Genomic DNA, 12479 nt, shown 5'->3' with positions numbered 1-12479 from the left:
ATACGAACTAGCCACAACGTGGTGTTCATTAACTGACTATTGGTGCATGCCTAATTATTAGTGATTAGATTAAAAGCAAATCTGACACAAGCCTACTGTTTAATAATATACAGTTGGTAAGTATGCATACTAGACTGACCAAGCAAACCAACCCAGGAGCAAATCTCAGACCCCTGAAATTGTTACTTGGAAATTCTACTCACCTAGGTGGCAGCACAGGCTCTGTCCGAGAAGTACCTGTTCGATCTGAATGTTCAGATTCCTACAAGAACACAACAATGCTATTTCACTTTACGTATGAGACATTAACAGGTTACTGTTTAAAAAGATGACGTTCTTATTTAAATTATACTAGGCAGAGAAGAACATCAAATCAGAGGCTAAAAGAAGTTTATGAACAGGAACTCTTTAGAGCAATGCTGTACAAAGAAATATCAATAGGAGCCATGAGATGAATTTAAGAAGGGGAAAATTTAGACTGAATATCAGGAAAATTGTAAAGATGGTAACTCTTAGGCTGAGGGATAATCTGTCTCAAAAAATGTGGCAGGAGCATCATCATTGTGGACATATAAAAAGTAGACTCGACAATGCATTAGAAAAAAATATTGTATGGAAGAAACCTGCACTGGTAGGGGATAGACTAAATCAGAATTGTGTTGTCTCTTGCAGTTACTCGACTTTTCTATATTCTCTTTCAGACAATGTCTCTGTTTGCCATGCCATCCATGGTGGTGAGTATTTCTTCATCTTATTATTATTAATTATTGGTATTACCATAATGTGTATGAGCCCTAATCATGGATCAGGATCCCACAATGCTAGGTGTTGTACAAACACATAACAAAGAGACAGTCTCTGCCCCAAAAAGTTTAAAATCTAAGTATCAGACAATAGATGCCAGATGGATACAGACAGATGGGGGAGTACAAGGAAACAATGAGTCTATTAATATTGGTCAGCATGATGCTCAGCCTAACTGTTAAATTTTTTGTAGACATTACAGCAAATGAGAGTTTTAAGGAGGGATTTGAAGGAGGATAATGAGTTAGCTTTGTATGTGTTTATGGGGAGCTACTCCAAAGTGAGTGGGGTAGTATGGGAGAAAGCACAAAAATGCTTGTTTAAAAATTTCTGGGCAATGGAGGCTGGCATCATGGGCTGACTGAAAGCAGGAGAGATGATAGGCAGGGTGGGGATGGATGAAGTGAAGACAAGTATCTTATATTTGATATGATAGAGAAGGGGGTGCCCAGTGAGAGATACAAAGAGAGGGATGACACTGTCAAAGTGATGGGCTAGGAAAATGATTTTGCAGCAGCATTCTGAATGGATATGAGTGCAAGACTGCATTTGTCAAGGCCAGAAAGAAGGATGTTGCAGCAACTGAGATACGAGATGGTGAAAGCCTGGATGAGAGTTTTAGCTGTGTGGATGTATCGGAAAAGCCATATCTTAGAGACATTATGCAGAGAGAACCTGCAAGTCTTAGTCACAGCCTGGATGTGAACACCTAGAGAGAGGTCTAAGCTGAAGTCCAAGTTTTGGATCTGAGTGACAGGCAGGATAGTGGTATTGTCCACAGTGATCAAGAAAGGAGGTTTCGGAAAGGGCCTGAGGAGTGGGAGGGGGAGATTAAAAGCTGTTTTAGCCATATTGAGCTTGAGTTGTCAGCTAGATGTCCACAAGGAGATGTCAGAGAGACAGGCCAAGATTTTAAGTTGGACAGAAGGAGACAGGTCTGGAGTAGAGAGGTAGCTCTGTGAGTTGTCAGCATAGAGATGGCAACTGAATTTGTGTTGGCAGATGAGATTACCCAGAGATAAAGTACAGAGTGAGAAGAGAAGGAAACCAAGAACAGAGCCCTGTGGAGCCCTCATGGAAAGCTGGAGGGGGGATGAGGAGAATCTGCTGAAGGAGCACTAGGAGAAGAACTAATAGAAGACCAAGTCACAGAAGCCAAGTGAGAAAAAATTTTCAAGAAGGTCCACTGTATTGAAGGCAGCTGACAGTTCAAGAATGATGAGGATGGAATATTGGTTCTGAGCCTTGGCTCTGAAGAAATCTTTAGAAACTTTGATGAGAGCAATTTCAGTGGAGTGCAAGGTGCGGAAGCTGGATTGGAGAGGGTCTAAGCAGGAACTGGGAGAGAGGAGCTCCAGATAGTGATTGTAAGTAGTGCGTTCAATTATCTTAGAGATGAAAGGAGAGAAGGAGCAGTAGTAGGAGAGGCAAGTGGGGTCAAGGGTGGGTTTGGCTGGGTTTTTTTAAGAGAGGAGAGACTAAAGTATGCTTGTATTGTGAAGAGAAACATCCAGAAGATATTGAGAGGTTAAGGAGAGGAGTAAGGAAGGGGATGAGAGTAGGCATGAAGGAGATCAGGAGATGGGATGGGGTCACTCAGACAAGTGGAGAGGATAGAGGAGGAGAGCAGATGCGAAACGTCTACACGAAGAAGAGGATCATAGTAGGCAGTGGGGGGAGAAAGGCAAGATATCACTTTTTATTTTGCCTTTCTAACCCATTGCTTTGACAGACTGCTCAGGGCTAAAGTCATCTCTGTAATTTGAGGGTTTGTATCTTTGCTATAATGGCTTATGATACTTTGAACTCATTCCCAGGGAAACAGGAATTCCATGCCTGATGGTGCTCTGTCTGCTGCTTTTCATTCAGGCAAAGTGTCCATATGGGCTTTTTGGTTTCATCTCTTTTCTGCTCATTGTTTTAGCTGGTTTCTCTACTATTTTTGCCATTGAGACTCTAGATTTAGACCTTTTTCCCTGCATTTTCAAAGTTTTTCTTGAATAAATCTGAGTCAAAGGGCTCACAGCTGTGGGGTGTGCAGAATCCCCATTTCCACAGCTTTGTGGGATGTACTAATATTTCCTGCTATTAGCACTTCACTGATCACAAGTGAAAAGTAAACGAGCTGTATTTGAGAATAAATTGTTGTTCTCAGGTTCTGGATAAACTAGTGGAATATGTTTGCATAATGCAGCCAGAGATGAGGAGTAGGGGAAGGGTAGATGAGAAAAGGCTGCTGCCAAGTTCCCCTTTAATGTCAGAAGCAATTTTTTTCTCAGAGACTGGCATATAGACAGAAGTGTCTCCTGCCTGAAGACAGAGGATGCATTTTCAAAAGTGTGTGGGGGAATTTGGCCATGTCAATCCTATCAGTTTAACACTCTCTGCAGGGCTTTGAAAGTTTACTGCAGGGAGCATGACTACAACTGCTAAAGTATAGAAAACAGAAGATAAACATGATCAAAGCATAGCAAAGTGTAAATGTAAATCAACCAAATGTTTCCCAGCACAGAGAACAACCTAAATGATCTAGCCTGATTAAAAAATAAAATATGGAAGAAAAGCATATTAAATGCCTTATAATTGTGAGTAAAATCCCCACCCCACAAAATGACTTATATCACAATGAGCAATTTGTCACAAGAGACTGTTTTGCTTTGCTAACCTAAGGATATAATTCAGGAAAACAGGTACAACTTACCACTTTTCTTGTTTGTTTAACATTACTGGGCTTTCCAGCAACAATTCCAGAGGTATTCCCAATGGGCTTTTCGGCAGGAAGTGGTGGAGGGATATGTGGAACTTCATTTAAAGCTGGAAAAGTGTTAAATTGTAAATCTAGTAAGTTCTCTGTAGGGACCAAAAAGGGGTGTAAAAAAGATAGATATTAACAATCAAAATGGATCCCCCAACATCTCTTCGTGAACACAACTCCCTTAGCCTGTGGAAGTGGGATATAAACAGGAACACTGGAAAATACTGATGAGGCACGTAGGAAACGTCTCCATTTTGAGGAACATGTAGGAGCACTTCTCCTATTGTGTAACTGATTTTCCTTTAAATCCTAGGACGCTGGCTTTTTCCTCAGCTATTCAATTAGGGTGAGGTTATGGCAGTTTGGAGGAAGTCTAATGTGGTAGAGGTGAGAGACCATGAATGAAAAGAGGCAGGTATGGTTCCTGCTATTTCAAGATGGAGAGGTTCATTTCTAGTCCATCAATAAAAGCCACTAGAAAAGGATTTAATGATTGCACACCATTTGCTTTCAATGCAAATTTAATTGATTGAAATTTGCTAAATGTTTGCACAAATTCTGCCAATGCACTTACCCGTAATGTACAGACTGGTACATTTTTCAATTTATTCTACAGGGTATTTGTATATTCAGATGATGTTCACAACAAAGTCTGAGGCACTTCTTTAAATCCACTGGGCTTCTACCCATGCTCAGAACCACGTAAAAATGCTTACTATCAGCCTAGACATCAGTCTAAAAATTTAAACATCTTTTAAAGTTATTTTTATAGAGATCTGAGAAGTTGCCATCAAAATGAAGGCCTAGAGTTTTATCTTATGAATCAGCTGCTCACTGAATGAAGGGAGCTCTCAGGAGACAATGAGGGGTTGTTATTTTATTTAGCATAGAACATTTAATTGTGTCTCAGTGACCTGAAAGTCTGGATTGGAATTTAAGAAAAATATATAAATAAAAAATCCCAAAGGCGAATCAATCCCTTAGACACTGAGGGTTGGTGACTAAGCAAAGAAGAGCTAGGTTAATAAAGCTTTCTCGCTTACCTAAGCCAGAGTGATGGGGGCTAAAAGGCTTAAGTGCAAGAGAGAAATCTCCTCTTAACATACCTCACTGATTTTAAAAAAGCAATAGAGATATATTTTTACACACCTCCTTCAAATCCTGATAGAATCACAGAATTGTAGGACTGGAAGGGACCTAGAGAGGTCATCTACTCCAGTCCACTGCACTTATGGCAGGACCTGATACAGATACAGATGGCCTAGTTTTCCACTCAGATCCCTTACACAAACAATATTGCCAACCCAAAGAGTTCAAAAATCAGAAGACAGGCGATGTTTGCACCTCTGTTCCTTTTCAGGTTTTACACTTTGGGGGACAGCTTTAACTCCCAATTGGACCTCCACACAAGCTCTGTGGCTGGGAGCTGCTGAAGAGTGGTGCTGACTCAGTAAATTCCTAAGCACCCGCATCCTGTCCTTTTTTTTGACAGTGCTGTTCACTTTTTGTGCTGTGTTGGCTCCTTACAGGAGCCATATCCCTCCATAGCAAGTGGGGCTGAGGCCACCTTGAATCACTGCCACCTGATCTTTTCTGTAGGCAGGGTTTATAGGTTTACCCCAACCCAATCCCCTCATGACAACAAGACCTTTGTGCAGCTACAACTGTGTCAAACTGACACCCATGACAGCCTAGGATGGTTTGGTTTGTTTGTTTTTTGTCTCCTACCTCTGAGGCCTTAGGGATGGCCACGGCTAGAGATGGTCACTGTAAGGGGTTGGCTCTGAGGTGGTACAGAGTATTGTCTCTTGAGGGGGCTTGGCTGGCTGGTTCTTGCTCACATGCTCAGGGTCTAATTGATTGCCATACAAGAGGTCAGGAAGGAATTTCTCTCAGGTCAGACTGGCAGGGATGTTGTGGGCAGTGGGGACGGTTGCCTTTCTCTGCAGAAAGTGGGTGTGGTTCATTTGATGTGATCATCTGAGTATCTCTCTCTAATTAATTCCCTGCCATTGCAAGGGTCTCAGGTGTTGGTGCACCTCAGTCCCTCCTGTTCTTTGTCTGTGACACATAATAGTTTTGTCTCCTGAAGGCTGTAATACTTTGGTCCAATTCTGGCTGTTGGGCTTGGCATAGGGGCAGCTGCGTGGCACTGGTGGCCAGATCAGAACAGATGATCTGATGGTTCTTTCTGCCCTTAAGTTCTATGACTGTAGGCTGTATCTGCCCTATGAGCTGGCAGTGTGATTCCCAGCTCACTACACATAGGGTTGCCAACTTTCTAACTGCAGAAAACCAAAGGCCCCTGTCCCGCCCCTTCCCTCGAGGCTCCGTTCCTGCCCCACCTTTCCCCTATTCCCCCCATCACTGACTCTCCACTTCCCCTGTTGCTCACTACCCCACCACCCAGCACTCACCTGCTGCCTGCAAAGCCAGGCTGGGAGAAGCTGATGTGGAGCCTGCCTGCCTGACCAATCGGGGCACAGCGGGGCATGGCAGGGGTCAGTCCCCAGAGCAAGGGGCTGGGGAAATCAGAGACCGGCAGGGCATGGGGGGTGGAGGGTGGTCGCTGCAGCAAGGGGCGAAGGTGGGGAAATCAGGGCACAGCAATCCGGTCTAGGAGCCAGCCAGTTCTCTCCATCAGGCTGGGGGGCGGGAAGAGCAGCAGCTGCTAAGCCAAACAGTTCCTCCAGGTTTCAGCAGCTGCTGCTATTCCCACCCCCTCCCAGTGGTGCAGGCCAGTTAGTGCATGTAACCAGACTTTTAGTTACCAAGTTCCATTTTCAACCAGACTTTCCGATTGAAAACCGGACACCTGGCAACCTATGTTCACATTTTCGAGCTAGCTCACATCGAGCTAGCGTGAGTATAAGTAGCAGTGTAGCTGTGGTAGCATGAGTAGTGTCAGCAGAGGCATGGCTAAGACACACTGAGTTCATACTCACCTGCTTCTGACAGTTTTTTACTCGATATGGCTAAGCTGTGCCTCTGTTACTGCTGTGTGTGTCACCACAGCTACACTACTACTTATACTCATGCTAGTTCAATGAGAGCTAGCACAAATATGTGTATGTGAGCAGGGGCATCACATTCCTAGCTCAGTGTGGATGTAGCCTTAGTTTCTGCAACAGCTTGCATTTGACAATAGGGAAGTTGGATCCACTCTGGGATCTGAACACCTTCACAGGCTATGCTGCTAACTGGAAACTCCACTTTATCCCTTTGCCTCCAACTCTTTCCCAGTTGCAGTCTCTTGCTGAGTGGTCCTGCATACCCCTCTACAAACTGACAGAGCATGACTAGCAGCCCCCTAAGGATAGTTCATTTGCCACTAGACAGCAGCAAGAGGCCGTTGTCTTGCAGTTAAAGAAAAAAAAAATCTGCCTGGACGTGCATATTAATAACTGAGACCTGAGAATTACACTGGGGAGGTGGAACATACCTCTCTGCCTTCATCAGACAGGTTCTTACAGCTGAGGGTACATGTGATTGTGCAAACCAAAAAGGTTGTTATGTATTTTGAAATAGATTTTTTTTTTAAATCTTTCCTCTGTATTTTTCTAACCATTTCCACTACATTTCTTACCTAAAAAACTAGAGCATTTCACTGGAAAATTAAACACTCTTCTGGAAGTAATGATGTAAAAGTAAGGAGATGCTAAAACACCACCACCAGGCCAGCCTCTTACTACAAATTTGAACCAGTGTAAAGGAATGTGTGTTTTTAAACACTTATAATAATTGCCTTGTGTTATTTCTCTCTTTTGCTTGTACTTTCGGGCCCATATAATAGGAATGTCAATTCCTCTACTTTGGGAGTACACCAGGGTTAACATTTGTAGTTTATAAAATCTGAATCTAGGCAACATGCAATAAAGCACTCAATAGACTGAAGATGTCAACACCAAGACCTCTACTGCATCTCCTCTGCAGCTTTTCAGCTTTGTGAGAGCTAGTCAGTAGTATGGGTTGGGAGATGGAAGACACTGTGGTTAAAGGTCAAGATAGGACCATGACAAAAATGGCTGCAGTTACCACTTGTGGTATCCAAGACTTGTGGTGTTTTTTTTGTTCTTTTTAATTCCTATAAACACCTGCAAAATGCCAGTACTTGACCAGTCGTGGATTTTAGAGCCAAAATAATTTTATCCCTGTCAATATAAAGCAATATTAAGCAATGAAGTCATACTTAGATCTTTCTAGAAAACTATATTTAGAGAACAGTTTAATACAAAAGGTGTGATTTTCCACAGACGGGTCTATATTTGTTATAGAAACAAAGTTATCACCTTTGTATTAAACTATTCTTTAATTACAGTTTTCTAGAAAGATGTAAACATGACTTCACTGCTTAATATGAAATTATTTTGGGTAAGATTTTTCTAGCAGTTAATGTAACTAGCTTTAGGTAATTCAGTATTTCAGTAGTGAATTCTGATAAAATGATTTCTTTATTTAAGTCTCTCTGAAAACTTCAGATAAAAAATAAAAGTATGAAGAACTTACATTTCCCTGGTTTAGAAGGGATTCTGATCACTGTAGGCTTCCGTGCTATAGCTGGTTGAACTGTCTGTTCCTTTGTAGGCTCATTTTTGGAGAGGAATTGAAAGGGATCTAATGAAAGACACAACTTATTTAGCATATCTTCGTTAAACATAACCTCGTCATTATAAAACACTTGTATATTTCACAACTAAGGGAAAAATTACCATTTCAGTATAGAGACAATAAATATAGAGCTAATGAAAGATTACTCAGCCCTTTGTAAATAATGCACTTTTCCTTGATCTGCCCTGAGAAAAGATTAAAAAATTAGTTAATTTAAACCAGGTTCCAGATGTTTTCCAGAACTGTTCAAGTCATTGTGCAATAGCAAGTGCTCCTCTGGATAACAGGGATTTCTGAAGTCCGTACAGCTTCACAAAAACATGTTGCAATGCAATTGCTCTGATATACATACATAGCTGTGAATGTGTAAGAGAGAAAGTTTTGTTCAACAAAACCTTCTCAAAGCTAAGTCATCACACAGAAAATAAAAGACCTACTGAAAACAAGTAACATATTCCACTGCAAATATTAGGCTCTGGTTATCAAGTCCTTTTGGTGCCCCCTCCATCTCTTAATAACTGGCTAAATCAGGTTTTCCTTGAAATTTGTGTTGCCTTTTTACACATCATAATCCAAGTAATGGGGAAGTCCCATCTTGTTAAAACACAAGACTAGACTCAGAGCTGGGTTCTATTCCTGGCTATGTGACAGACATCCTTATGTGACCTTGGGCAAGTCAGTCAACCTCTCTGGGCCCCAGTTTCTCCATCTGTAAAATGGGATTACTTCCCATGCTTAATAGGAAGTGAACACTTAATTCATTAAGGTTTATGAGATGTTCAGATACCATGCAGAAGGCAGCCATGGAAATGTATTAGGATAAACAAGTAACTCCTTACTCCAGCAGAACTCTGATTGCCTCCATGCAAAGGAACATGTATCTATTTTGTGTCCACTCCATATTATCAATTACTATTTCTTCCTCTGGCAGTATCCATCCCCATACACGAATATGCAAACAATTACTGCACCATAATTGCATACGATGGAAATGGGAGATGTATTCTGGCCAACAAATTCACCATGACTCCTATCCACCATTCACATAAAAGCCCATGCAAATAAGCACTTATTTCATGTGGCGGCCATTTCAAATGTGTGCTAGATTAAAATAGTGTCAGACACACTTAAATAAGGCAGCACAGTGGGTGGTTCCTTTAAATTCTCCATTTTCTTCTTTTCATTGAAGGCAGGAAACAACGAAGTAGAACTAAAGTAAATACACACTGCACAAAATGACAGGCTCCCTCGGGTAAAATATAAAATAATTTCTTTAAATTAACTGTTCAGAATTTACATTAATAAAGGACAGTAGGAGGACAGAATTTCTTATAAACAATAGCAAGTAACAGAATCTGATGCAGTTTACCAAGAAATTGAAATATTTTATATTTGGAGATTTAAAAATTCTAATTTAAACGTAAAAATATATAGTGTTTACCTTGTTAAAAATCACTTAGAGTTTTCATTTAAAAGCTTTCAAATTTGGATTATGGGTGGGAAGGGAGAGGAAATATATTCTAACTACATCGTTCCATTAAAAATAGGCCCAGTTAAGACCATTTCACTTAGAGAATACTCCTTACGGTAGTAACCAGTTTCTATGTTAGAGCTGAACAGACCCAGTATCTACTGTTTGGTACTATGGATCTCATACAACTATCTACATCTGTACATTGAGCTGTCTTTGTAAAGGAGCATTTTGTTGAAGACACTAAAAAGGAATTTTCATAAACTGTATAGTTAAGCCCCAATCCTGCAAAGATATATGCACAGTTAAATCAAATGGGACTACTCATACGCTTAAAGTGAAGCACATGCCTACATTTTTATAGGATGGGGACATTAGGTTGTAACAAGCCCCTAGTTGTCAACAGTTTCCATTTTTCTCCCTCCATCCCTTTTACCAATATTTAGTGCTGCTCTGCAGCTACTGTTCTACACATATAATCCCTGAGAAAAAAGTCACTGTTAACTCTTCATCTGTGCTATTCATCATGAGGCAAAGAAAAGCATTTATGAAAATATTAGTTTTCCACTCATTATCTTATGTTCAATGATACTATTGTCACCTCATAATTAGTTTAAACCTCATTAACTTGTTTGTGTCATTCCTTTCCCCAGAGTTGTGTTAGTGGCAGAAATTGGCTGGTAAACTACTATGCTGTTTTGCGTAATGGGACTGGCAGCATATGAATTTTTTGATGGTGTTTAACAACAATTGGGCATGTTTCCGCATGATTCAGAAAAGTGTGAAAATAGAATTGGTAACACTCACTTAGGGCTTCTCATCTCCAGTAAATTAATCTTCTAGGGCATTCATCAATCGACTACTATCGTCTTTCTTTAATAATCCTTTTATATGCTTTTTACAGCCTGTATTTTTAAGTTTGACTTTTCTGTGGCTGCAAATAAAACAGTTTGATAACATATTCCCCTACATAGGTACTTAAATTAGGGGAAATGTAGCATGTATTGGAGTACAGTGTATATTTTCTCTTGGTTGTATTATTTTAGAAGAGACAAGACATTTTTCACTCAGTCTCATTTTTCCATCCTTGCCCCACACCAAAAAATAAAGGGATGACATAGCAGATATTTGCCTTTATTCAGGGGAAGATGGTGGCTATCTTTCTGAAGCTGTTATTGTTAGTCTATTGCTAGGAGACAGTAAGATGAACAGGTAAGGAGAGGAAAGTTGTAAATGTAATATTTATTATGCAGTTTTGAAAAAGCCAACCTGTTTTGACTAAGTCATGGAAATAGTGCTCTCAATACATTCAAGAATGACGTAACAGCACTGGGAATCATAACATGCACTACTGTTACAGAAGTATGTACTGTCTCTACTTTTAATGTTTAATTAAATATTAAATAAGTTACTAGACCAAGAGAGGCAAAAAATTAAGATGGCTATCTGGGCCTTCTAGGAAGTAAGGATTAATCCACTCTCTTTAAAAAACACAGAGATTTATTAAAATCTCATCTTGGTGAAACCACTTCACAGCCTGAGTAGAATCATGCCTATCTAGGGAGACTTCAAGGATCATGCCTATCTAGGGAGACTTAGGGAGACTTCAAGGATAAACCTAGATGCTGCTCGAAATAGGGTTGGAGATTTAATAGACAGAATTCCAAACCAGAATGGAACCAATAGTGAACTAGCATGGTGATAAGTGGCACAGTGCTGCTGAAAGTACTGCCTGATGGATGATATGTTAAACAAAAAGGGCCTGATCGCTTAGACATTGCAAATCCCCCCTGATTTGCAAGATTAGAGTTATTAACTTAGGTGTCCTGCCTAAATTTCAGCTTGATTAGTTGCATTCTACCTATGTATTTTGAGTTGGAGAAGGTGTGTGTTTGTTTCTGTTTCTAAAAACATTCCTGTCATCCAATGGCTGCATAGTTCACACTAGCCTTTCACTGGTGGGTGAGTGATCCCTAATATACACAGTTCTCAATGTGTTTTGCAATCCTCCAGCATGACAGGTGCTATGGACAAGTTCTGTTCACACTTCTCCCCACAATGGTTGCAGGTAAAATCCACAGCGGAATCCAGTGCAGTTCAGCTGTGCAGGCAGGCAGGATTTCAGGAGTTATGGGTGAAATCCTGGCCCCATCAATGAGACTAGGACTTCCATCCTATGTCTTTATAAAAATAGATTTGTCAGATGCAGAATCCAACTGGCTTTAAACTTTCTGTACCTCAATTCTTCACCTGCAAAATGGGGATTATACACCTCCCTACCTCACAGAGATGCTATGAGGATAAATTCATTAATGTTTATATTAGCTTTTAGCAAGACAATTGAATTGCTGTAATGCCACCAAATCTGTTTCATCACATGTGCTTACATTTGTGTGTGACTCACTCTTTCTGTAGAACAGTTTGCTGTGTTATATTTGCAGCAGGCTCTAACTAAAGCAGTGATGTATCTGTACAGTCCTAATACATAGGTCGCTAGACAAGCATATTTTAGCTGCATTTCAGAAATATTAAATTTTTGTACACTACAATTTGTGATTTAAACTGTTCTTTTACAAACAAGTAGTAAGTGCTGTGTTTCAAGGGTCGCCTGCTAAAGCCCTTTCTTCTATTCTAGGATTGCCACAGCAACAAGTGTGGAGCCCTGGCATTTTGCTATGTCATTATTCATTACAAATGCAAAGGTCTGGGGAATTGGGAGCAGATTATAGCTGCTCTTAATGCCTTTACAAAGTATTTTACTGTGGATTCATCTTGCTAACCTGAAACTGTTCCTATTGGAACATGGCAAGCACCTCACGTTAGTGCAATATGGCACCATAT

At 40.5% G+C, this 12479-nt stretch overlaps 1 protein-coding gene across 3 annotated transcripts in view; it reads right to left on the bottom strand.

The window, feature by feature from the left end:
- The window catches only part of SH3D19 (SH3 domain containing 19), a 95254-nt gene that overhangs the window by 26886 nt on the left and 55889 nt on the right, over positions 1-12479 (bottom strand). For all 3 annotated transcript variants that reach the window (XM_067551899.1, XM_067551901.1, XM_067551900.1), the window contains exons 8-10: positions 8066-8173; positions 3506-3618; positions 204-262 (exon numbers count right to left, since the gene is read on the bottom strand). In XM_067551899.1, the coding sequence (XP_067408000.1) occupies positions 204-262; positions 3506-3618; positions 8066-8173 (280 nt within the window). The remainder of the gene's footprint in view (positions 1-203; positions 263-3505; positions 3619-8065; positions 8174-12479) is intronic.

The sequence above is a fragment of the Emydura macquarii genome, unplaced genomic scaffold (assembly GCF_026122565.2).
Source record: "Emydura macquarii macquarii isolate MOO-44397 ecotype Brisbane River unplaced genomic scaffold, CSIRO-AGI_Emac_v2 contig_1363, whole genome shotgun sequence".
Taxonomy (NCBI): Eukaryota; Metazoa; Chordata; order Testudines; family Chelidae; genus Emydura; species Emydura macquarii.
Note: the sequence above shows the minus strand (reverse complement) of the source record. Positions and strands in the feature narration are given on the sequence as shown.